Genomic DNA, 24,794 nt, shown 5'->3' on the forward strand with positions numbered 1-24,794 from the left:
GCCGAGGCGCACGGCGTTCCGGTTCCGTGCACGAAATCAGACCTTTACTCGCGCGACCGCAACCTGTGGCACGTCAGCCACGAGGGCATGGACCTAGAGGACCTCTCGAACGAGCCGAAGTACGCGAAGCTGCTGAAACTCTGCAATGTGTTGGAGAGGGCGCCTGACCAAGCGGAGTACGTCAGTATTCAGTTCGAGAAAGCCATCCCCGTCGCCGTGAACGGAAGGAAGAGGGCACCCGTGCAGCTTGTGGATGAGCTAAACGCACTTGGCAGCAAACACGCGATTGGGATCGAGGACATCGTTGAGGACCGACTTGTGGGAATGAAGTCGCGTGGGGTGTACGAGACTCCTGCAGGGACGATTCTTTACAAAGCGCTCGATACGCTGGAGTCACTCTGCCTTGATCGTGACACGCAGTCCTTCAAGCGCCAGTCGGCAGTGCGCTTCTCAGAGCTTGTGTACGATGGCAAGTGGTTCACGCCGCTGCGCGAGTCGATGTCTGCAATGTTCGACAAGATGGCCGAGAGAGTGACAGGCGAGGTGAAGCTGAAGCTGTTCAAGGGTAATGTGGTGCCTGCCGGTGCACAGTCGCCTTACTCTCTGTACAGCGAGAGCATCGCGTCGTTCGGTGACAGCCACGACTTGTACAATCACCACGACGCGGAGGGCTTCATTCGGCTGTTTGGGCTGCCTCTGCGCGTACGTGCGATGATGCTGCAGAAGAATGAGGTGCTGAGTTGCAAGTGAAACGCGTGCTTGCGTGTTGGTGTACGTGCCGCAATATGTGCGTCAATACCACTGCAACGGGCCTTTCCCCTTTTTTCTTCCGTGTACCGTTTCCTCCGTATGCTTCACACATTACCATCTCCTTTGTGCTTGTAACAGTGACTTGCTTCAAATGTGGTCGAGGCCAAGGGTACCTTCACGTGGGTGCTCCCTCCCCCTTCCCCCCTTCCCCACTTCTTCCCTTTCCCTTTCCCCCAGCCTAATCTATGCTGTGCGACGACCACCGACCGCACAACTTCAGTCTCTCTTATCTTACTCCCCCTTCTCTGTGTTATGAGCAGTGATATCTAAGCGTACTTACTGTTACTTTTTTGCTTGCCATGTATAAAGCGTGAGGTAGGCGGTGCTGACATCTTGTATCGATCCCTCTCTCTTTCTGATCATTTTTTAACCTCTCCGGGCGTAGACGCCTTTATAAGCCCGCGGTGCCCTTAGTAGAAACAATGCGTGGATGGCTTGTACTCTTGCGCGCCGACAGCTCAGGAGAGAGCGGTCTGCAGCCTCAGTGGAAGCGGCAGCGTGTAAGCGTGGTGTGGTACCAGCTCTCTCGACCATTTCCTTGAGGACGGTCACCGAGGCGGCCAAGAGAGAGGAACTATGCTGCAATTCAGCAATAAAACGAGTCTTTACACACATACGCACACAATGCTGCATCCGCGCGGGGCCGTATGCTCGCCTTCTGTGCTTCTCCGTCTTACATTTTGTGTGCTTCTGTGCTTCAAATTTTTTGGGAATATCATCTTCAGCGATCGATTCTTCAGCGGTCGATTCTGCCGTTTTATTCCTCAAAATGTTTCGTTCTCTGCCTTAGATGTTTTAAAAGCTCGATTCGTGAGGACCCTGCGCACCAACCACCTTCCGCCGAGTATCGCCCCTGCTGCGGGCCGTTGTCGTCCGCGAAAGGTTTCGGAGCGCGTCGCCACACGTCGGCAATAAGAACTGTTTATCTCCCTCTCCGTCGTTTCTTCGCTTCCCACAGGGGGCCAATGCGGCAGAAAATGCATCAGCAAACCAATTCAAGCACAACCACAGCCCGCAGGCCTCTGTCTGCGTCATGGCTGAATCCTCATCCTCGGAGGCATGGTGTCCTGCCGCTGCCGAATCCTGCGACGCGCCCAGCGGCCCCCTCACGTCCTTTCCAGGTCCCTTCGTCGGGCACGTGCTGCGCTCTCAGCGCCAGACGGGATTGGGTGGACCGCCTACCGTTTCTTACCAGGCCACGCCCAGGGTCCTGCATGAAGGCAGGTGCCGTTCGGGTGGGGGCGGTATAGGGGATGTCCTAGGCGCATGCCGGACGACCTCCATGAGGAAGCGGGCGATTGCCAGGTCAATGGCCCGCCAAGCCCTGCGCCTCGCCAGCCGACCCGATCGGCTGTGAGGGGAGAGGGTGCCGCACATGTCGCGCGCATGGGCTTCGCCGTCGATCGGTGCGGATCTCTTCGTGCCCTTCTCCGCCCACCACTTCTCCTCTTCCGACCCCTGAATGCCTTCTTGCTGTGTGCTGCGCCACGCGGGCAGCGAATGGCAGCGCGCATGCGGTGCTTACATGTTTAGTTCTTGGGGCCTGCCCTCAGGGCGGCCTTGCCGTCTACAGAAGGAAGGCTCGCTCTCTTCATCTGCCGGTGCCGCCCATGCCAATGGTGGGGAGGGGGAGGGCGGAGGCCGTGCTCCTATGATGCAGTCGGCGCATTGCTGAAACGGATGTTCGCGGCCGCGTGGTAGCGAGCAAGACGGGCCTGTGAGCGGCTGTGTGGGAGCGTCGGATGGACAGGGCATCAGAGCACGCTTTGGGTGCAATGCCCATGCGAAGGAAAAGAATGAGGGGGTGGGGGGCTGTACTCTCTGATGAGAGAAGTGTGACGCGATGTTATGCGGGCAGAGCATGGGGCGAAGGCGCGGCTCAGAGTTTTCGATAAGAACTGCACTGTGCTTCTCGTCCGTGCCTGACGAGGAGGGAGGAGTGTTGAGGCGGATGAGCGGATCGCTCGCCCTGCGGTACGAACAGATTCGCCTCTTTTGAGCCAAGAGAGAGGAGAGGTGTCTGCCGTAAAGTGCGGAAACGGCGCTGCCCCACTTTTGTGGGAAGGGAGAGAGAACCGCAGCCGCGGCGCTGCTGCGCCTATCCACCGAGAGTCCTTTTGGAAATCAGTGGTTGCCTAGACGGGGAAGGGGAGCAAGGGCATGGACGGCTGCAAGCACTTCTCTCTGGGTCTCCCATCCGTCTCGCAAGGATGTCTCTGAAGAACTCCTTCAATGCTACCGCCTCGGCTTGGCGGCTTCTATGGGACGCGTGTGTATGTGTCTGTTGGAGAGAGGGGGGAGGTGATGTACGCGCAGACGTCTACACGCACATGCACTCAAGGTAAGGGAGCGAACGCATTGCCGATGAGTGGGGTGAGAACGCAGCGCGCCAAATCGCTCGTGCGCTCTGGCATTCGTTACTCGGCGCTTATCTTGTGGATGGACACGTGGGTGCCGGTGCCCATCCGCCCCTTTTCGCGTGGCTCATTCGTGCGTCCGTCGATGCCATTCGGCCATTTTCACCCTGTCGCTCATGAGGAACGACCACTCGGCCTCCACCTCGTCTCATATTTTTTTTTCCACACCCCACCCTCCTGAAAACAAAAAAAAAGCCCAAGGTACAACGCGTCAACGTTCCTGTCTGCTGCCGCTCTCATGGCAGACTCTCTACCATTGCGGCAGCCCCTCGAGGCACTTCCTCCTCATCTTCGTGTGCCCTTTGAGTGCAGCGCTGCTTTGAATTCACCGATGGCCTCCCCCTTTCCTGCCGTCTGCTCTCACTCGCGGGCTTGCTTTCCTCATAATCGCCTCCTCCGACGTCCGCCTTTGCGCTCCCTCTCGCAGCCGCGTCGTGTGCTTCTGTGTGCCCCAGCCTGGTGCACAAAAAACACACGCGCAACCTCATCCTTGAGCTGTGTCGGACGTTGATTTGGCTCTCATTCGCATGCGCTCCGTGTGGTCATCGCATAGAGGCCACGCATACCGCGCGAGCATGAAGCGCTGTCTTTCATGCTGCCTTTCCCCCTCCCCCCCTGCCTCCACCCAACACACACACACTCACGCCCGCTACCTTTTTTCTCTTTCCACAGTAAGCATTCGTTACACAAATCCGCTATCGGCACCTCGTAGAGGTGCTCTGCTGCTCTTTGCCATCACGCTCGCTGTGAATTTTGCTCGTCGTTGGGCGCCGCTTCAGTACTTGAAGACACATACGCACTGGTGCAATGCATGTTTCGACTGCGCCGGTCGCATTGGTAACGGGCGCCGCCAAGCGCATTGGCAGCGCCATCGCTGAGGCCCTCCACGCGGAGGGGTACACCGTCTGCCTGCACTTCCGCCTCTCTGCAGCGGAGGCTGAGGCGCTGGCCGCAAAACTCAACACGAGGCGGCCGAACAGCGCTATTGCAGTGCACGCGAGTCTGAGCACTGGGGTCGCTACCGCGGTCAGTGATGCTGGCAGCTCAGCATCTGCTTCCCTTGTAAAGCGCTGTGCCGACTTGGTGGGTGCGTGCTACGCCCACTGGGGTCGCTGTGACGTGCTTGTGAACAATGCCTCCGCCTACTACCCCACGCCACTTTTCAGGAAGGGCGAGGAGGCTGAAGCGTTCTCTCTCGGGGCCGGGGAAGCATCAGAGACAGCCGCCGCTGACATCTTTGGCTCGAACGCGATTGCACCGTACTTTTTGGTAAAGGCGTTTGCGCAGCGTGTTGCAGACACTCCAGCCGCGCAGCGCGGCGACAATTACGCCATCGTGAACATGGCCGACGCCATGACATATCAGCCTCTTGTCGGGTTCACCATGTACACCATGGCCAAGGGGGCATTGGAGGGGCTTACAAGGTCTGCAGCGCTGGAGCTGGCACCGCTGCGGATTCGAGTGAACGGCGTCGGCCAGGGCCTGTCGGTGCTCGCCGATGACATGCCCCCTGACGTGCGGGAGTGCTATCGTGGCAAGGTGCCTCTGTACCAGCGCGAGGCCAGCACCGAAGAGGTAAGCGACGCTGTACTCTTTTTGTGCTCTTCCAAGGCGACGTACATTACGGGCACTTGTGTGAATGTGGATGGCGGCTACAGCCTGACCCGTGCCTAAGTGGCGCGCATGACCGCTGCAGCCCCAGCGAACCCCTCTCATCAGCCGAAGCGCCTCAGTCTGTGGCGCGTGTGAGGTTTGTGTACACGACGTCCTGCCTCGATATATCCGCGTCCTCCACTTCCGCCTGCCCCGTATGTCTCGTGCCCTCGCTCTCGCAACCGCCGCTGTGCACCCCCGCCGCTCCATTCTCATCCTCCAGATCGCACCGAGCCAATGCAGTCCGGGAGGTACAGGGGAGGAGGAGGAGGGTCCACCGCTCAGCAGAGGAGCCGAAGGCCGTCATGGACAGAGATGAGTAAAGGATCGACTTCAGTGACGTGGAAGCCGGAGGCCATCCGATAAGACAGAAGCAGGCTACGAGGTCCTCTCCCTAATCTTCACTTCCCCTCACGCTATCGGCCTCAGGCGCCACCGTTGACAACGGTGCTTCTTGGAGAGGTGCCTCTTTGTGTACAGCGATGAGGCCTACACCCCTCTTCAACTGCGGCTTTCCTGGCTGCAATCGTCGCTTCCCCTTTCGCCTACCCTGCACCGGGTACTCTCGCACGCATCTCTCCCTCTGCTGCGGTGCACATCATGCTAGCATTAGGATCGACCCACTCGCGGCGGATGTGCTATGCATGACCTCCACCCTCATGCCCCTCTTCCCCTTATTTCCTTTGTGTATGCGCGTGTTTTGCATGAAGGCGGCGCATACCTCACCGCCTTCATCTGCGCTAGAGAAGTCGAGATAGGGCACGACCAGCGCGCGCTCGGCCACCACTTCCCCACCCATTGTGACCCGGCGAGCACGCCCGTGCACCCTTGGGAACGCAGCTTTCGTTGCTGCCTGGCCAGCTTACACACAGGCTCATACACGTACACACGGAGCACAACACATGCCTACTCCTGAAAGCCTCGACCCGCGCTCGCCGGCGGGCCACTCTGTTTCTCGCTTTGTACGCACGCTTGATGTGTACCCCGTCGCGCCCCTACACAGGGTGCACGGATCTGCTGCGCACTCGGCAGCGAGCGCAAGTTGGTTGCCAAAGTCACGCTGTCGTCGAATCTCTACGCGGGACCCTGCGTATGGGTCAGATTCGAGCTGTATGTGCGGCCCCGCCCCTACTACTGAGACGGGTAGTAGAGGGCCAACCGCTACTGCGGCGACGGGCGCCTTACCTTCACACCCGCCGTCGTCAGTTGCAGAGCAATCGCTCACAGAGGCCGCATATCGTTTGACATCGCAGGAGGTGCAACGCCGCGCGCAACAGGCACTGGCGACGCAGGTGCGTAGCTTGCTGGAGGCTCGGCTTCAATTGCGTCTCCAGCAGGCCCGCATCGCGCATGCACAGAGCGAGGCGGCACACAGGCCACCACCACCACCACCTGCAGCATCACATGTGACTTCTCTCGACACCCAGACAGCCAAGGCCGGGCCGACTAGTGCTGTTTCTGATTGTGCCGCAGGGTCTGCTACTACTTGCGCCCTCAAAGAACAGGAGCGACCCTCTGAGGAAGCCTCTCCATTGATCATCGCGGCGATGCAGACGTATGGCGGCGCTAACGGCAGGAATATCGTGCGTCAGGGCTCGACGACTGCTGCCTCTGCGGCGCTCTCCTCCCTTGAGACGTCCATCATCGACGTACACCCGTACTCGGCTGTGGAGTTGGTGCGAGTGCACCGCCTCATAGGTATGCCCAAGCACAATCGTGGCCTCTTCGCGGGCTTGCCAAAGCGCTCCTTCACGACCCGCAGCGGACACTACACCGTTGGACGAGACGACGATGGCCTTCCCCGAGTGCGGTCCGGCGTGTCCGGCTTTGTGTGGGGAGAAAGGTGTTACTCCGGCGCTGCCTCCGGCCCCCCGCTGCGGCTGGCACTACGGCCACTATGCGCCGACCACCGCATCACGTTTCAGTGGACGGAGGAGAGTGATTCGGGGTACGGTGTACCGGAGGAGGGAGAGGAGCACGGCAATCTCTGCCATGAGGGGCTGACGCTCTACAGCCCCTTCAGTGCGGACCATGCCTTTCTCGTGCAAGCGCTGAAAGGCATGCTGGAGCACACGTATGGGACGAAGATGACTAAGGAGCAGCGGGCAGAGGCGGCGCGGCGGTTGCGTGAGCGCCGTGAAGGGCAGCGGGGCACGAGTGGCAGTTACTCGACGTTAGAGGGTAATAGCAGTGCGGCGGGCTCGCACGCATCCAGCGGTGAAAACGCCACGAGGGCCGGCGAGGAGTCATCTGGGGCTGGGGAGAACGAGGGACAAGGGGGCGCCAAATCTGACAAAAGCTCCCGCAGCGGGGCGGGCTCCTCAAAAGCAGAGCACGGCATGGCCCTCGGCCACGCTCTGTCGCCCACCCAATGTGAGTCGGATCACAACACGCTTCTGTCGTTGGACACGCCGACTTTCGGTGCGCGTGCCATGCCTCTCAGCCCAGGCGACCCTTTCCTCACCCTTGCAGCTCTAGGCCATCGCTTCTCGGTAAGCGTCGAGGGAGGTAGTCAGCGACAGAGCGCTGGTGGCGACCTGCTGAACGCCACCCTTGTCGCCGCGCTCTCCCTCTCCTCTCTGGATCATACCGTGACGGCCAATGAAGCTGAGGCTCATCGCCGCAGGCGTAACCCTCGTGTCGGCTTCGCGGACCTGAGCGCGCGGAGAAGACGCAGTGGTGGGGAGGCGTCTACGACGCTCAGCGAGATCAGGGGCAGCGGCCGAGATGCATACGGGTCTCTGTCTGCGCCGGGCTCTGGCTCTCGCCAGTCTATCGTATCAGCTCCAGACGCTGGAATGCTGCGCCGTCATCTCAGCAACACTGCCTGTCTCATCGTGGAGACGGCGAAAGCCCTCGCTGAGGGGCAGCCATCGATAGATGCAGGAAGCCCGCAGGACATTGCACAAGGCAGGGCATCGGCCGGCGTTGACTCAGGCGGTGGCTGTATTGATACCGTCGCGAACGGCAGCGTCGGCCATCGCAACACAAAGGCATATGGCCAGAGGGCAGGCTCCGCGTCAGGCCAGGGTACCAGCGCAGAGCTTACAGGAGAGAGGGCGCAGCCGTGCTCTTCGGCATCTCCCTCTGAGGTGTCTCCCTCTGCTACCGAGGCCTCGGCGCAGAGCTCATGGGTGTGCGACCTGAAGGCGGACGAGGATAGCCGTCATCTCGACGCGTTTCTCCTGCACTTCCCCGAGGAGGAGAATCACGTGCGCCTGCGCCGAGCCGCCAAGAACATCCTCGAAGGCGTGGGGGAAATGTGGGAGGAGGACAGCAGTCGTGAGGCCTTCCTACTGCCAAAGTTTCTGAACCCCAACTTGCAGTTTCCGGGGCTGGACGACATCGATGGCGCCGCTGATGGTGTCGACGACCACAGCGAGCACCGTTCGGGATCGTCAGACGACGAACAGGAGCCGCTGACGGGGTTTGGTGTCAACGAGGCAGAGCTGAACGAAAAGTTTCGCATGGAGGCGGAGGAGGAGTGCAGCGACCTTGTGGCGCAGCGGGACGCGCTGCTGGCAGAGCTCGAGGGTCAACTTCAGCTTCTAGAGGACTTTGGCGCGGATGTGTTTTACCTGTCCGCTGGCCAGGCGCGCACTGGCATGACAGCAGAGCAGTACGCCATCGCGCTTACGAACGAGGTGAGTCACTACGCCAAATCGCATTGTCTTCGCCTCAACGGCTTTCTGGAGGAGATATTTCAGCCGCAGCCGGATGGCGAGAGACAGGCAACCGTTGAGAACGCCGCTGACGGCTTCCTCGAGCGCTTCGGAAAGGAGCGGACGGAGAAGGCGGATGTTGGCTGCCAGGTGTGCGACGCTGATCTCTGCTACGTCGACGACGCCGTGCGCACAACGGAGGAGCAGCTGGAGGATTTGCTTCTGCATGAGAAGGCGCTGGTCAACGCAGTGCGACTCGCCACAGTGGCGGTCGCCAACATCATGACCTTTCACGCCTCGTTGGAGGTGGAATCAACATGCCGCGAGTGCTTCTTTGTCTTCGACAAGCCGAGGACGCTCTGGCCGTGCGGGCACACCTTCTGCCTTTCGTGTCTCTCCAACATGTACAACCGTGGCGGCGAGATGATCTGTTCCGAGTGCGGGTCGGTGTGCGAGGTCGGCTACACCCCCAACATCTCTGTGGAGCTCATCGCAAACTACCAGACCGTCTGCAAGCGTGACGAGGCTGACGCAGATATCGGACCCAACAGTGCCCTGGCCAAGGAGCGCGAGGCACAAACGATTGAAGGCGTCCTGCGCAGTTTGCTGAACGACCTGCTCTCAGCCCAGAGCAACTGGGCCACCTTGTCCTCTGGACACTCTCTCGCAAATGTGAAAGGTGGTCCGTGAAGGGAGCCGTGTGTATGCTATGGTGCAGCTGCGAGAGGCAACGGCCTGTATGTGTGTTTGTGTGCGTGAGAGAGAGGGGGGAGGTGCCCCAGCGCGTTCGATGTAAATTATGACCGAAGCTTTAGCGAAAAAAAAATGGCGCGCCTGTGCGTCATGGCAACTCCCTTCCTTCGTCTCTCTTCTCGTAATTGGCGCTCGCGTGTGCGGCTCGCCCTCTCATGCGGAAAGGGGAGGAGGAGGGGAGAGGTGGCGCACAAGCAACTGTGGAGAGCCCACGCTCCCTCCCCCTATTCTTCACGAATGCACGTTCATCACTGCGTTACGTTTCCTGCTGCTGCTGCTGCTCACTGTTGGAGCCGTCGCTCTCCCCCACACCCGCGCATTTGCAGTGCCCTCCGCTTTGGATCTCTCCCCGCCCCTCACCCTCCTGTCCCCCCCTATGGCCGCCGCCATTCGCGAGAGGTGTACTCTGTGGTGTAACGCGTACGCGCACCCGCCCACACAGAGAGAGAGAGAGCTTGAGACGGCACGGCGAAAAGACACCGACAGGGTGAAGGATAGGCGCGCTTCAACGTTGACGGTCGCCGCGGCGTCAACAGCCGTTGCGGCGGGACGGCAGTACGTAGTCGGCACGACGTTCTCGCGTAAGTGCTGCGTGCTTGCGTCCTTCTTTGCTTGCCACTCATGAGTACGACCCCCCCCTCTCTCTTTCCTTCCCCTCTGCCTGTTCTCCAAGCCGCCGTGCCGCTCCATGGCAGCCATCGTCAACGCCACCTTATGTGGGTAAATCTGGCTGCTCTTTCACTTCATACTGTACTCGAGGCGGCAGCTGTGTCTCTCTTTGCCTGGCCGTTACTGGTGTCGTCCACGCGTGCCGTACCCGTTTTCTACGCAAGCCTATGCGCTTCAAGGCAACCCTCAAGGACGCCAAGGGACTGCTTGGTGTTCTGCAGGTGTGCCGCAGTATTCAGCGCGACTGCATCATTCGCCTGCAGTCCGAGCGTGTCCGCTTCTTCTCCAACACGAGCGCCGCAGACGGAGTGCAGGTGTGGATGCGGTGCCGGTCTTCGTTCCTCTTCTCCGAAATGATCTGCGACTCCGGATACGAAGAGCACTCTATTACGTGCGAAGTACTCGACCTTGCGCAGCTTGTCCATATCGTGAAGCAGGCGGAGGCGCGTGAGCGGTCCCAGCAAGGGGTCACGCCGCATGTGCAGGTGCGCCTGGCAAAAAAGGGACGATGCCCATTGTGGCGGGTGTGCATGCAGGGGCTTTCTGGCCAGCCGGATGTAACCTTTGATGTGCCGCTGCGCATCCTCGGGGCCCGCGAAATCCAGAGCCTCTTGCCGCCACCGCTCGAGCGGGATCATCTGCAGATTCTGGTGCCAGACATGCTAGAACTGACCACCTTCATTGACAAACTGAAGAACACGGCGGCCGACAGTGTAACCTTCTCGGCGCGCGTGCTGACGCCCCCAGCGCTGCGGCGCGGCACAGAGGATGACGTGGCCGAGGGCGGCGATGATGCTGCAGGGGTGCATGTCGGGGTGAAGCGGCCGCGCGAAAAGAATGCGATACCACTGGCGAGCCTTCGCATCTACGCCGAGCACTTTATGGCGCGATTTTCTCTCAAGTACGACGCGGTCGAACTGGTGCAACAGCCAGCGAGGGAGGACGACGGCAGTGCTGAGGACGACGGCAGGCCCGACGAAGAGGCGCGCGTGGCCACTGTCATGGTTGAGACGCGGAAGTTCGCGCGCTTTTTCTCTGCTGTGAAAGAGTTAGACCCAGTGAAGATAAGCATGTACTTGATGAACCACCGAGCACTCGTACTTAGCGTGTTCGCAATCGGTAACACAGCCATGGTCGCCTATATCCCTGCGAAAGCGTAGCGAGATCAAGGTGCGGGGTGATCGAGTATACCAGTATGCGTCGGCGTGCATATGCGCCATCAGACCAGTATCTGCACCAAGCAGGGCAGCGCTTTACTGCTACTGCTGCTTCCCTTGCAGCCTCTACCACTCGGCGTAGGCCGAGTAACTGAATCGCAGTCGAAGTCAGCAACTGTGTGCGGGGCATCGTAAGGATAGGCGGTGCTGCCGTTGCGATGAGGATGACATCCTCTGTGTGTGTGTGTGTGCACCGCTAAGGGGAAACATGGCAGCGCACTCTACCTCTGCCATCAGTGCCGCGAACGAGTCCCCCACACCCACACGTAGAGACGCCAAGTGCTTCCGAGTGGAGCCTTTCAGCAGATTCACCTCGCACTTTTTGTGTGTCTCTCACACACGATTTGAAGGCGTTCCACAAACTGCCACCACCGCCGGCATCCCTATCCTCGCGCGGCAAGTCAGTCGCTCATGTGTATGCAGCTGTGACTTGGACCTCCTGTGTAAAGTGGCGCACGCCCCTGTACAATCCTCCGCTCAGTACATCGCACCTTCCGAGACGGCCTATGTGTCTCCGCACTCATTTACTCCTCCTCCTCCCCCTTTCCTCTCTCCCCTCTCCGCTCCTCTTGCATGCAGGATGAACCGTCTCCGTCGACTTGATTGCGTCGAAACGGAGACAGCATCCTGTCTCCATCAACCGACTTCTCTTGGAGCAGGCGCTCTCTCTCCAAGTCTGTAGCGCAGCATCTCACTACGCTGTGTTTCATGCGCCGCTTCAACTGCTGGCCTTGGGCTGCGCTTGCCGGTTTGTGTGCGTCCGCAGCACTGCGCAACACCCGCACGCAGGCTGGCCGAGCGCATGATCCCGGCGAACCTGGCAAAGACACTGGAGAGGATGATGCCGGTGCCGAGGATGTCATCACCCCTTGGGAAGTGGCAGCGAAGGGTCCGCAGGGCATCAACTACGATCGTGTGCTGACCACATTCAAAGCGGAGCGTGTGAACGACGCAGCACGTCGGCACATGTGCGATGCCATCGCCAAGTGCCGTGCGCGGAGCATGCTTGTAACGTCTGCCGACGCCGAGCGCGTAGCCGCCTCTAGTTCTACTGTGGCACCACCAGCAAGTGCACTGGCGCAGGCCTCCGCGTCCCCTACCGCGCCGCCACCGCCGCAACCACTGCCGCTTCATCACTTCTTTACCCGTGACATCGCGTTCTCACACCGCGACTTACACAAGGCCCTTGCCGATATCGAGGTGTCGGTGCAGCTGGGGGAGCACTCCGTCTTTTTGTACACCGGCCGCGGTCCCAGCGCGGGGACGATGCACGTGGGCCACGCGCTTCCCTTCGTGCTCGCAAAGTACCTTCAGGATGTCTTGAGGCTCCCGCTCGTCATACAAATTACAGATGACGAAAAGTTTCTCTTTCGCGGCGTCCCCTTCGAGGGCGCTGAGGCGGAGGAGCTCATTGGCAGTAACATGAAAGACATCATCGCCTTCGGCTTTGACCCGCGCCGCACCTTCATCTTCCGCAACACGCACTACATGGGCGAGATGTACGCGACCGTGCTTCGGCTGCAGCGCAGCATGACAGGCAACGCCGTGAAGCACACGTTGGGCATCACCGACAGCGACAATGTCGGCAAGCTCGCCTTCCCTGCCACCCAGGCGGCTCCGTGCTTCAGCAGCGCGTTTCGCCGGGTTCTGCGGAGCGGTGGAAAGCGAATGCGGTGCCTCATCCCATGTGCCATTGACCAGGATCCCTTCTTCGTCCTCACGCGCACCGCCGCGCCGCGGCTGAAGCAGCCACCGCCGGCCCTTCTTCACACAAAGTTTCTGCCGGCGCTGCAGGGACTACAGCACAAGATGAGCAGCAGCGCAGAGGACAAGGGCGTGATTACGTTACACGACACGGATAAGCAGGTGCGCAAGAAGCTGCGCCGCGCCTTCTCGGGCGGCTGCGGCACCTTAAAGCAGATGCGAGACACAGGCGCCAACCTGGAGGTGGATGTGGCCTATCAGTATCTGCGATTTTTTTGCCCGGATGATGCACTCTTCGCCGACGTGACGCAGCGTTACCGCAACGGTACGATGAACAGTGGGGAGGTGAAGGACCTGGCGGCGGACTGCATCATCCGCGAAGTGCTGCACGATTGGCGGGAGCGGCGCGCAACTGTGACCGACGATGACGTGGTGAAGTTCTGTAGTATTCGAAACATTCTTGACTGACCCGCGTATCGTGGGGAAGTTGGACGATCGGGGGGAAGGAGTCTGCGTGCGGCAAGTACATGTCTGAGGATCCTGCAAGGGACCTTTTCGTGCGTGGAAAACAGGTCGTGGCTCCATCGTGTCTTGGTCGCCGGCTCAGATCCGCGGCAGAGGGCAAACTGCTTTCACGAGGCGCCGCGGCGCTTCTTTCGATGCTCATGCGCTCGGGCGAGTGCAGTGGGATAAAGTTGTTCCGTGCCTGTGGGTGGTGCTCGCCCCCCTTCCCTCCCTCCCCTGGACCTCTGCGCTTCTATGAGCGTGCTGTCACAGGTCTGCAGATAGATGCGCACATTTCTTCGCTAGAACGCGCGCGCGTGCACACACACGCACCTGCGCCGTGACGGAGTCGAAGGGGGGTGAACGTCGATTGCCGCATGTGCGAACAGAAGCATGTAGTCCGCAGATGTCATTCAATATGTTAACGCTGCGCGCAACTCTTTCCACAGATGCTGCGATTAGGAGAGCTCAGCGCGGCACAGGAAAGATGCAGGGCGTACGGCAAAACAAAGGAAAGGCACGCGATGCGAGACCGCCACATCGGCAGCGCTGTGGCCCATCTGTCTCTTTCTGCAGGGGTCGGTGCACATACGGTCACTCATCGCTGCGGCCTGACGATGGGCGGCACATGTCGAGGCCACCGCCGTGGCGGTCGGCAGGCTGAAAGAGAGAGAGACCGGGGGAACGCAGCAGCAGCAGCGCAGAAGGGAGGGTCGGGATACGCGTCAATGACACTTAGGCGGGTGACGTATTGTCGATGCGTCCTCTTCGTGTGTGCCGCTACGGATTTGTAGTCGCGCGTTGTACGCGTGCGCGCAGTCCGCCTACTGCTGCCTGCCTTCCTGCACCAATACCTCTTTCTCACTCCACACACTTACATATATATAAGCACGTGCACAAACCGTTTCGTCATCTTCGCTGCGGGGAGGGGGATTGGCCATCCCGGCCCTTCACGGTCCGGGAGCACCTCAAGAGCACGAAACACAGAGGTGGGGGTGCGAGAGGATACGCACAAAGGAGATCGAGGCGCTGAGAAGGCATGAACGAAAGAGGGATTGCTATTGTTCCTGTTACTTCCACCCCCCCCACACACACACACACCACACACACACACGCACGCACGCACAACGATACTGTTGCTGCCATCGACGACACAGGAGTAGTGCAGCAGAAGCCGCAACGGCAGCAGTGTGTGCATGTGTATGTGTGTGTGGGGGGGGGGTGCGGTCACACTTTCTACGCCTGCGAGTGCTTCTCTTCTCCCCGGTGTTTCCTCCCGAGTGGGTACTTCAGGGCTTCCCCCCTGGTCAGACTTCGTTTTCAAAGATCTCCCAAAGTGGTTCTACCCGTCCCACTCCCTTCACACCCCCTTTGCCCCTCTTCCACGCCTTTCTCGATACATTAGCACGTCTGCCACTTGTACATCTTTTCGCCTGACGACCGGGCGCTGCAAATTGTGTGTGTGTGTGTGTACGCGTGGGCCTCCGTCTGCATCGGTGCTATACGTTGTTAACGCTTTCGTCTTCTGCATCCGAGATATCGCACACGACTTGGCTGGACTGCTCAGCTGAGAGTGTATCGATCAGCGCATCGGGGCGCTGCGGCGAAGGCGGAAGCGTAACTTACCCATGGCCCTTCGCAGAGATGCCGTCGTCTGCGCATACGCATTCTCGTGTAGGTGCGGTGTTGTCTGCGTCCAACGGCAGGGCGCGTTCTCCGCCGGCGGCCGGGCCACTTTCCGGTTTGCCTGCGGCAGAAATTCACCGAGACTTGAAGCCTCCGCCGGCGCTCTCGTTACCCACCGGCAGCAACGCAGGCGGCAGTAACAGCCCCAAGAACAGCTCAGCGGCGGCGGTAACGGTGACGACGGCGGCTGTGTCATCGTCGCGCCACTCTCACACGGCGGCGTACGTTGTATCGAGCATCACCGTCGCTGGCGCCACAGACGAGGAGCAGCGCCGCTGCGTGAATTCAGCGTACCACATCAGCTTTCACGGCGACCCTCGCGTGAAGTTGAAGCCTACATCGGTGGAGCTGCCAAACGGGGCACAGTTTCTCATTGTAGACCGCTTTGTCAGCGGCAATTGCGACGGCGTTTACGAGAAAAATAGAAAGATGTGGGAACACATTCCCATAGGGCAGGCGTGCGTGTTCGCTCGCACACCCCCAGCAGCGCAGCCTCTCTCACTGGGTGGGGTGGCGGAGGCGGCATGCGTGGACGGCGAAAGCAGCAGTGCAGATATGGCAGCAGCAGCAGCTCCGTCGTGCCCCGAGAGGCTGGGCTCACCCGTCCAGGCTGCCCTAAGCTCTTCACTACCCTCGCCTCCCATTGCGCCGTCGCCGGCGAGCAGGGTAGGTAGTTGGGGCAGTCAGCCAAATCAATGGGAACCTTCGCAGCCACAGCAGCACTCCTTCCACAGTGAGTGGACGCGGGTGGCGACTGCAGTAGGACTTCACAAGATGGGGCACTGGCGCGAGGCGGCAAGCGTCTTTTCGGTTCACAAGGAGATGTCAACAACGGCGATTGCACTGGAGAAGGTAGACGGCGAGCCCGGCCGCATTGCAGCGTTTTCCTGGTTGGGAGAGCGCTACTGGGTCATCGGATGCCGCTACCAACACATCGTGACGCGGCTCGACGTGCCTGAGGTGGATCTGATGCGATATACAGCCTCCAGCAGCAGCTCAGTGTCCACGTTGTCGTCGCCGTCTACTGTCTCGGAAGACGTGTTCTTCTCAGCAGAGCGGTGCTCCGCTGGGCGGCCGTCTGCGTTGTCCCGCGCCAACTCCCCTATGCAAAACTCTCGTAGTGGCGTAGAGCAAAGCAGTGCCCACGGCGGCAGTGTTGCAGGTGGCGCCGCTGGTAAGTGCAGTCCCGGGGTATCTTCGGAGGCTGCCTACCTCGAACTGGTGCTTCGTATGGCACGCCTGTGGCGACGCGTGTTGGAGTCGCTACGCACCGCCACAGAGGGCGCGCCATACGAAGCAGTCCGTGTCGCAGCCGCGAGCGACACCACCACCGCTGCCGCAAGCGCAGATGCGCTAATGGAGTTGCACACATGTGTGGCTGCCGATAATCGCAGCTTGTGTTTTGATGTCATTCTATCGGGCTGGGAGCGGCTGCAGAATTTTGTGAGTGCCCGTGACTTCCCGGCCAATAAGTCCCTGCGCAGCATCTCCACGACCGTGAATGGCCCGTCTCCCACCACCTGCGGCGCGGACTTCACTGCCTTCCCGACGCCATCGACATCCGTGACAGACGACAGCGGCGTTGTTCCCTTGTGGTTTTACGCCATCACGTGGGACGCCTCGCTCGACGAGCGCGGGTGGTGCATGGGTGTCGAGGAGGCATTTGATTTCTTTGGGCACTTTCGGCTGCCAACAGTGGCGAGATCGGCGGATGTGCATCTTGGCTCCCCCGAGTATGAGGTGCTTCGCCACTCGGTACTCTCGCGCTGCGACACAGCGGGTGCCGTGATGTATGGGTCGAGCAAAGATAAGGCAGAGAGCGGCAAGGGGGCAGTGGTGGTGCAGGTGTGGAAGTGCCGTGCCTACCCGCATTCCCTCGAGCGAGCGGTGCAGGAATACGTGGTCACCCACCGCCTGTGTGGCGAGCCGCTGCGGTGCAAAGTGAAGAAGAAAATGAGCACCCTCTCCCGTGAGACTAGGCTGTATGTGAAGGAGTGGGAACTGCATCGGCTTCCCTTCTTGCTCGACTTCGCGCTGTGGCTGCACCGCGAGAAGTGCATTACCCCGTCGACGGACCTCGCCGCACTCAAAGCCATACGTGGACGATGGCTGTCATACCAAGAGCACTTCCAGAGGATCCTGGAGGTGCCGCCGCAGCAGCAGCGGCATCGTGCCGTTGCCCGCCAAGGGGCCACACTGTCCACCTCAGAGGTCGTGCACAGCCGCCGCCAAGCCCGCGCTGACGCCGCCGACGGTATGTGTTTCAGCGACCGCGGTGAAAGCAAAGATGGACAGGCGAAGCATAGCGATTGTGTCCTGCAGCAGCGGAGGGAGCGGGGTGATGCATCGTTGCCTGATGCCGAGGGCCTCGACTCCGTTATGCTAGTCGGTCCACAAGGCTGCGGCAAGTCCACCATGGCTCGCATTCTCTACGCTCTCTTAGAGGAATCGGGTGCGGCACCGCGATGGCTCAACCAGGACGAGGTTGGAAACCGCTCCGCTTACTTGGCCGCGGTACGGCGCGCCGTGACGCAAGGCAGCTACAGTCATCTGCTGCTCGACAAGATGAATCTTGACGACAAGTCGCGCTCTGACTACACTGCCGTGGGCCTTAAGCCGACCCTTTTCGTCGCCTGGACACACAGCGAAGGCGCGGAGGCGGTGGCAGAGGTGTGCTACGAGAGGGTGGTGAAGCGCGGTATGTGCCATCGCACCTTTTGCCCAGAGGATGTGGCGTCGCTGCGGCCCCCGCTGTCGCTCGCGCCCTCACGCGCACCGGAGCTACGACCGGCGGCGTTGCCACTGCTGCAGGGCGACTTGTGTGGTAGTGTCAGTGTCGACACCTCCCCGGCACCGTCATCCACCGCACCTCTGTCCCCGGCCAGCACAGGCCAGTGCGGATCTTCTCCCAACGCTCCGTTTCCCCGTGAGCGTTTGTCGCCTTCGCCGCCGCCGTCGTCTCGGTTGCATGGGATTTTACATGCTAATGCAAGGCGCTATCAGGTGCCAATCAACGTACCGCTGGTCGAGCTGGATGTGACCTGGAGCCGTCAGAAAATGGTCACAGTTGTTTGGGAGGCTCTCCGTGTCAGAGGCACATGCGCGCTACCACCACTGGCCGAACTGCATGTAGAGGCCGCGATACAGACCGCCTACGCATATGAACAGCTGCTGGAGACGTACCCGTCCAGCGTGGCCAGCGCAGTTCTGCGTGGCCCCTCAAGCGATGTCGTGCTGGAACAATTGCGTCTTGGCCTGCCGCCACTCATCATTCCGAAGACGCAACGACTCCAGCCCACTGTTGAGGTGCTCCTTCACAACTTCTGCCAGCACCCCAGTCCGACTGCGCTGGTGCGGTACGCTGCGCAGGTGGGGTGCACTCGCCGCCTCACCGTGCAGGCCATTGTGACGAACTCAAAGGTGACTCTGCTTTTGATGTTGGGGCCGACTGAGGCTGCCGCCGCACACTCGGCTGCCTCCACCGCAGTGGCTGAGAGCGGCGAGGAAGTGGGGCCGCGTGCGCATGCGAGCGCAGTGCCACCTGCGCTTTACCCCGCACCATCACTAGAAAACACTGGCGGAAAGGCGGTAACGATCGAGCAAGGCGGTTCGTATGTGTCTGTCGCCACATCAGCAGAGGATCTCCGCTGCGTGGAGGAACACCCCATGCAGGAGCACTTTGCGGTGCTTGCAAAGGCCAAGGTGCCGCCGGACTACTCTGAAGCGCTTGCGCAGCGCATGCGCCATGACCCTGAGGAGGACCCTTACTGCACCGTGCAGTGGCTTTCACCGCCGCTCGAAATCGGCTTTGCCGTCACCCTCCTCTTACAATAGAGGACGTGCGTCGCACGGGCAACGCTGTGGAGGAGAGGCGAGGCAGCAGAGAGGGGAGTGGCCGTGACCGACAACTGAGAGGGCTTTCTGCCGTCACTGCGGGCGCCCCCTCAAAGGCTGCGTGAGTGACTCCGTGCACATAATGGAGAGGCAGGGTGCGGTGGAGGGAGAGGGGGCCCCATTCGCAGACACCTGCACGCATGTCTTTGCTTCACCGCCGCCGCAGGTCGTGCGAGCGACGAGCGCCCCATGCCGCCTCGTTTCCTGCCCTATGCCTTCTCCTGCTTCCCATGTAGCTGCCTGAGTGTGTGTGCGTGTGTCTCTGTTGGGGGGGAGGGAGAAAATGAGGCCGGCAGACAAGAGGGCGAGCCCTTCTTACTCGCCACCTCCCCATAGGGGCCACACCACACACACTTACATGAGCCGGCCACAACCCGACATCCCCCAACCAGCCAGCCACAGCCCCACCTCGCCCGCTGCAAAGCGGGCGTGGACACGCGTTCCAGTGACGCGCCGACCCCGTCATCGGAGCACGGCCTCGGCACTCCAGCTCAGCACACACCCGCTGCCACCGTGCTGGTCGCGACACGCCTCATCCCTCGCAGCGTGGTCGAGGCCCCACACACCAGCAGGCAGTGCGCGTCACGTGAGATGCGCCCCAGTCACGTCGACGCCACGCGGGGGCTGACGGCCGGCCTCTGTAGCGATGCGTCGCTCTCACTTCTGCAAGTCGCTGGTACTCGGCCCTGCCTGCGCGACAAGTGGTGTGGCATCAGCAGGGGAGATGAGGAAGCGACGGGGGAGGCGCGCTGCCTGGCGTCGTCTCACAGAGGGCGGGGGTGGGGCACCGGAGCCCTGAGGTACCACCACAGGCGCTGGGGCGCGTGAGGAGGTCAGCCGCAGAAGGGGGGACAGGAGATGACGAAAGTCAGCGACTTTTACGTCTCCCCTTCGGAAGCACACATGTCCGCGCACAACGGCAGCGCAATGGTGCGTCTGCATCGCATTCCAAAAGCGGCAACCACTTCCTGCACAATAGCTTGACGTCGCCAATGAGACATGTCAGCCGAAGACGCGACTGCACCGCAGTTTCCGCAAGTGTGCTAGTCTCATGGAGCGCCACTGAAGCGCTTGTGGCGCCTGAAATGTTTTTTCGTGGAAGCCATGCACCCTATTCGGCTCCCTTCACTTCTCAACGTGCCGCGTCCTCCTCGTCCCCTGTCAGTCACAAACCTCAGCGCCCACACGTTTGCTGACCAAGGATACAGGTATAATCACTCCCTCCTCACACACACACACACAGACGCACACAGCTTGCGTCTAGCAATGTCTGGAGTGCTCCCAATGTCGCCGCCGCTGTCTAGCAGAGGCTTTGGTGTGCCGCACCGTGGGGCTCATCATGGCCGCGCTCGCGGTGCCCTACGCCCGTATCGTGCCCCACTAAATCGCGGTATCCGCCGCACGGCAGAGTGCCCTTGCGCGGTGCGGCTGTACACGATAGGCCAGGATATTGCTGCTCGCAGCGAGTACTGCAGTCTTGTCCTGGGAGCCCCATCGGTGGGCATCACCCAGGCGGTGCAACCCAGGGCATCAACTCCGGCATTCAGCGACCAAGCGGCTGCCCCGGTTTGTCACGGCTCCTCGTCAATAAGGCTGAGTTCAGATGCTGTTGAACGGCCCATCGCGGTGCAACTCGCATGGGCGGATACCACCGTCTGGGAGGTTGCTTTGACAGCTTTGCGGGCGGTGAGGTCGCAGGTGGATGCTGCGTTCAAGGCCACCGCGCCGCACGCCATGCGGCATGGGTGCGGCCGCACCACCGCTCCCGCGCCTGTTACGCAGAGTCGGCAGCGCCAAAAAGATGAGGAGGATGACAACGGAAGCAAAGAGGATGAGGAAGAAGCTCCTTACTCAACTCCGCTCCCACGATACCATGTGGAGCTGCTGACTGGCACGGTGAGCCCCGAAGGTCGAGCATCTCTCTTGCCGCTCTGTACGGTGAGCTGTCGCCAAGTTGTTCACTGCCACTCGGCGTTGCTCCCCGTGCGCAGCGGTTACGGAGTCGACTACAACACAGCCCTGTACGAGCTACCCTACAACCTCGGCGACCCGGTCTTCGTTACGTGCACACGCACCCGGTGACTGGGCGAGCGGTGAAGATAAAGCGAAGGCTTCGCACAAAGATCACGCCGATGTCTGCGCAAGCCCGGCGTTGACAAGCGCGTTGCTTCGGTCGCTCCAAGGATTGAAAGGATTGCCTTTCGCGGTTGTGCGTGTACGAGCGCCTATGCCGATAGCGGAACTTGTTTCTCTGTGTGAATTGGGAATGGTCGACTACATTAGCGAAGTGTGTGTGGGGTGGGGGAAGGCAAGCCCTCCTGGCTCAGTCCGTCTGAAGAGCGATAGAGAAGTCGTCCTTCTTGAGATACAGGGGCAGACACGTATGGCAGCCGAAGACTGCACGGGGAACCGAGCAAGCACAGAATGAGGCGCCCGGAGATGAGCCAGTATCCGGCTTCAGCGGCTGACCATTTCGTCTGACTGTTCCTCTGACTGTTGTTGCTTTTCGTGTGCGTGTGTGTGCATGAGCGAATGCGGAAGACGCTCTCTGCTTTCAGCACCACCCCCAAGATATTTCGTCAGGGTCATTGTGCGTGTGTGTGTGGAAAACTCAAAGCCACATCCCAGGGTAGTGGAGGTGGAGAAAGCCAGAGCCGATAGCTTGGATCCCAGCTCCGCTGGATGGCGCAGCCGCTGAAGAGTTGGGCTGGGGGGGTAGAGGGCACGGGTCCCCTCTCGCTCACTCCCGACTTCTACCCTGCCGCTGGCTCTTTAGAGCGCCTACGTTTTCGTGTCGCTTCTTCGCATGCTTTCTCACGCCGCTTACGTGAACCTGCCCTCTATCCCGCTTCTACGCACATACACACATTGGAGCACGCCCAGTTGCCGAAGCCACCACTGCACGCGCTTTCGGTTTGGTCACGTTGCTCGATAGACATCACTTGTCTGGGCTGCCTTCAGAGAGGAGGGGGATGGGTCAACATCCAGCCGTGCCGACCTCCTCAGCGCACACCTCTCTCTATCTCGCTGGGACAAGCACGAGACAGTGAAGATATCGGCCACCATCACGACACGCGCACTCACATAGAGCTCTTCGTCCACATTGGGACCTTGAAGTGCCTCACCCCCCCCTCTTCTCTTTCTTGCCGCTCATCAGTATGGACTCGATGAAGTCTAAGAGCGCGATGCTCATGACCAAGGGCATCATGGACTTGCGCAGTGACCCCCCTCGGCTCATCTGCAGCATCCTGCGGTACCGGCACCCGGACACAATGAAGGAAGTTACGCTCTACCCGATCCCGAACATCGCGGCCCCATCGTACTTCCAGCGCGTTCTGGACGGCGAGGAGCTGCAGCGCAGCTTCGACAAAATCCTCTGCGAGGACGGTCGCCTGCCCTTCCAGGCTGGCTCAGCAATAGCCGCACGACAGCAGATGCTCCGCCGCCTGCTCCCTTTCTTTAGCATTCGCCCTGTGGTATCCAACGGCGAAAAGTTCGACGGCATCGTCGTCCGAGACGCGCTGGAGTCCCGCATGGCGTATCAGATGGTGCTCGACGGCTACGATCCGCCAGTGGACCCGCGCGCCCGTCGCGCAGTGGAGCGGATCGACACGTACCCTGCAAACACGCGCGTTGTTGTTCCCTGGGGTGTCTATCACATGCCCTACTTTCGCTACCGCCTGGAGAAAGAGGGGTATAGGGCTCTGCCGTCGGAGGAAGTCATTGTGTTTGGCCTCCATCACCTCATGTTTTTCTTCTTCGTTTCGGGTGTCCTCGTCTTCGCTGCAACGTTTGCTGTTTCGCGCATCGTGTTCGGTTAGCGGGATGAGCGGCGGTGCGTCGAGTCTGTGCGGGGGAGGGGGCCGCATGCTCTAGGTGATGGGATCGCGGCCTGCTGGTTCCCCCCTCCTCCTCCGCCCCCCCTGAGGGCACGCTGCCCGCCAGCAGTACACGGAGCTGATCAACGTTAACGTGCGCATAAACAGACGACCGCTGTTGCCATGTATGCCCGCCTGGTGGCTCAGCCGCCTTCCATTAGCGTGTACGCACGCAGCTCCCTCTCTCTGGTGCGCTTGTCGTGTGGACGCCATGAGAAGCGCGAGGCATGCGCGTGAGCATCGAGTGCGCCTCTTCCGCCTCTTTTTTGGTGCCTCTGCCTGTCCATTGTGCGTCACGAGCTGTGCTCTCTCGTCTTGCATCCACCCCTCCGCCTTGGCTTCCGACGCTTCCACTTCAGTACGTGCATAGGCACATACGTGCACCCGTGCCACCACGCTTAAGAGCCAAGAGAAGAAGAGTGTGCTGCAGCACCGTACTGTTTACCCAATCTCCCCACCCCGACGCACACGCCATCTTTAATTTTCTCAAAGCTTCTCCCGCCCACTCGGTGCCCAAAAACGTTTTTTTTTTGCTGTTGCAACTGTCTTTTGTTTGTAGCGACCCGCGTTCTATGCACGCTGTCGGGTGTGCCCCATCTCGTCCCAACTCCCCTCCTCTCGTCCTGCGCGTACCCACCCGCATTCCGCAATCTTCACTATCGACATGCCGCCAAAGCAGGACAATGTGCAGAAGCTGCTCGCTGCGGAGGAGAAGCGCAACAAGCTGATCGCCGACGCCAAGGCGCGCAAGCAACAGAAGGTAAAGCAGGCAAAGGCGGATGCTGAGAGCGAGGTGGCTTTCTTCCGCGCTGAAAAAGAGAAGGAGTACGACAGATACCGAGCACAGCAGAACGGCGGTGCCGATGCCGAGCACGCTGAGCTTGCTCGCCAAACGGACAAGGAACTCGAGGAGCTGAAGGAGCTGGCACTGCAGCGCATGGACGCTGTAGCGAATATGATGGTCTCTCTGATCGTGACGGTGAAAGGGTAAAGTGTTGGATGCTCATCGGCATACACACACACACACGCACGACTGCTGTCTCTTGCCGCCTTTTATATCTTCACGCTCGAGGTGCAGCGATGGCGCTGCCCACAGGAAGGAGAAGACGGGGAGAATGAGTGCCGAGCGTACGACGAAAGGGCGCAATTAGATAAGCATGGATTGGCGCCTGCAGCACACAGATGTGCCTTCGCGCTCTCCATCCCTGTCGTGGCTGCGTCGGCGCAGCAGCGCTGCAGTGGCGTCTGTGTCTTTCCGTCACCACGACAGTGATGCGAGTCATCGTCGGAGCGTCTCTCTTGATATCTTCACTTTGCTTATCTTTCACCATTTTTCTTTCTTTCAAATGTACCCGATGGTCTGTCGACTTTTGCAGACGATATCGAATGTGCTCGTCGAAGAGCCCTCTCGTCGTCGGAGTGTGCCGCTGTGGCGATGCTGAATTGCCGTTGTTGTCTTCAGGTATGCGACGCTATGAATGCGTCTGCGCAAGTATGTATGCGTGCGTGTGCGTGTGCGTGTGGAGGGGGGAAGGAGGAGGCGGGTGGGCCGGTTCGGCGCAGACTGCCACTCACCGACCCTCCTCCCGGCCCCCCCTCACCTTGGGCTTTCAACGTCGCACGCTCACTATCCCAGCGCGCAGGCACACCAGGGCCGCGGCGCACACGTCTCATCTGCATAGGAAAGTCGGTAGGGAAAAAACGAAGCAATGCAACCACAACAGCAAAAAAATATATCAGGCGTCAAAGGAGAGGAGTGCTGCGCAACAGCACGCGCAACTCGCGCATGGCTCCGACTGATGAGTAGGTGTGTGTGTGTGTGTGTGAACGGAGAGAGAGACGAGCGCGCACAGACAGGCTGCAAGACCTAATGTTGATCGGAATCGTCGTGTTGGGAAGTTTTAGCAGATGGACGGTTGTGCGCATTCGTGCGCACTCCATAGTGAT

The 24,794-nt window shown here is 60.3% G+C and overlaps 9 protein-coding genes across 9 annotated transcripts in view; all 9 read left to right on the forward strand.

Moving 5' to 3' along the window:
- LSCM1_06021 (uncharacterized protein) overlaps window positions 1-750 on the forward strand; it is a gene marked incomplete at both ends in the record, with an annotated part of 1,260 nt that extends 510 nt beyond the window's left edge. The window contains one exon of the mRNA XM_067323454.1: window positions 1-750. This exon is cut by the window's left edge and continues 510 nt beyond it. Coding sequence (XP_067178559.1) covers window positions 1-750 — 750 coding nt within the window.
- A 3,284-nt stretch (window positions 751-4,034) lies between these two features.
- On the forward strand, window positions 4,035-4,901 carry LSCM1_06022 (uncharacterized protein; the record flags this gene model as incomplete). Its single annotated transcript, XM_067323455.1, has 1 exon — window positions 4,035-4,901. The coding sequence occupies one exon, from the start codon at window positions 4,035-4,037 to the stop codon at window positions 4,899-4,901; it is 867 nt and encodes a 288-aa protein (XP_067178560.1).
- Window positions 4,902-5,992: 1,091 nt separating this feature from the next.
- On the forward strand, window positions 5,993-9,232 carry LSCM1_06023 (uncharacterized protein; the record flags this gene model as incomplete). Its single annotated transcript, XM_067323456.1, has 1 exon — window positions 5,993-9,232. The coding sequence occupies one exon, from the start codon at window positions 5,993-5,995 to the stop codon at window positions 9,230-9,232; it is 3,240 nt and encodes a 1,079-aa protein (XP_067178561.1).
- An 899-nt stretch (window positions 9,233-10,131) lies between these two features.
- On the forward strand, window positions 10,132-11,124 carry LSCM1_06024 (uncharacterized protein; the record flags this gene model as incomplete). The annotated part of the gene is made up of 1 exon (XM_067323457.1): window positions 10,132-11,124. The coding sequence occupies one exon, from the start codon at window positions 10,132-10,134 to the stop codon at window positions 11,122-11,124; it is 993 nt and encodes a 330-aa protein (XP_067178562.1).
- Window positions 11,125-11,889: 765 nt separating this feature from the next.
- Window positions 11,890-13,353, forward strand: LSCM1_06025 (uncharacterized protein; the record flags this gene model as incomplete). Its single annotated transcript, XM_067323458.1, has 1 exon — window positions 11,890-13,353. One exon carries the CDS (start codon window positions 11,890-11,892, stop codon window positions 13,351-13,353), a length of 1,464 nt encoding a protein of 487 aa, XP_067178563.1.
- A 1,680-nt stretch (window positions 13,354-15,033) lies between these two features.
- On the forward strand, window positions 15,034-18,909 carry LSCM1_06026 (uncharacterized protein; the record flags this gene model as incomplete). The annotated part of the gene is made up of 1 exon (XM_067323459.1): window positions 15,034-18,909. The coding sequence occupies one exon, from the start codon at window positions 15,034-15,036 to the stop codon at window positions 18,907-18,909; it is 3,876 nt and encodes a 1,291-aa protein (XP_067178564.1).
- Window positions 18,910-20,235: 1,326 nt separating this feature from the next.
- On the forward strand, window positions 20,236-21,051 carry LSCM1_06027 (uncharacterized protein; the record flags this gene model as incomplete). The annotated part of the gene is made up of 1 exon (XM_067323460.1): window positions 20,236-21,051. One exon carries the CDS (start codon window positions 20,236-20,238, stop codon window positions 21,049-21,051), a length of 816 nt encoding a protein of 271 aa, XP_067178565.1.
- Window positions 21,052-22,127: 1,076 nt separating this feature from the next.
- LSCM1_06028 (uncharacterized protein) lies at window positions 22,128-22,790 on the forward strand (the record flags this gene model as incomplete). The annotated part of the gene is made up of 1 exon (XM_067323461.1): window positions 22,128-22,790. One exon carries the CDS (start codon window positions 22,128-22,130, stop codon window positions 22,788-22,790), a length of 663 nt encoding a protein of 220 aa, XP_067178566.1.
- Window positions 22,791-23,511: 721 nt separating this feature from the next.
- LSCM1_06029 (uncharacterized protein) lies at window positions 23,512-23,838 on the forward strand (the record flags this gene model as incomplete). The annotated part of the gene is made up of 1 exon (XM_067323462.1): window positions 23,512-23,838. The coding sequence occupies one exon, from the start codon at window positions 23,512-23,514 to the stop codon at window positions 23,836-23,838; it is 327 nt and encodes a 108-aa protein (XP_067178567.1).
- Between the last annotated feature and the right edge of the window lie 956 nt (window positions 23,839-24,794).

Source organism: Leishmania martiniquensis, chromosome 23, assembly GCF_017916325.1.
Source record: "Leishmania martiniquensis isolate LSCM1 chromosome 23, whole genome shotgun sequence".
NCBI lineage: Eukaryota > Euglenozoa > Kinetoplastea > Trypanosomatida > Trypanosomatidae > Leishmania > Leishmania martiniquensis.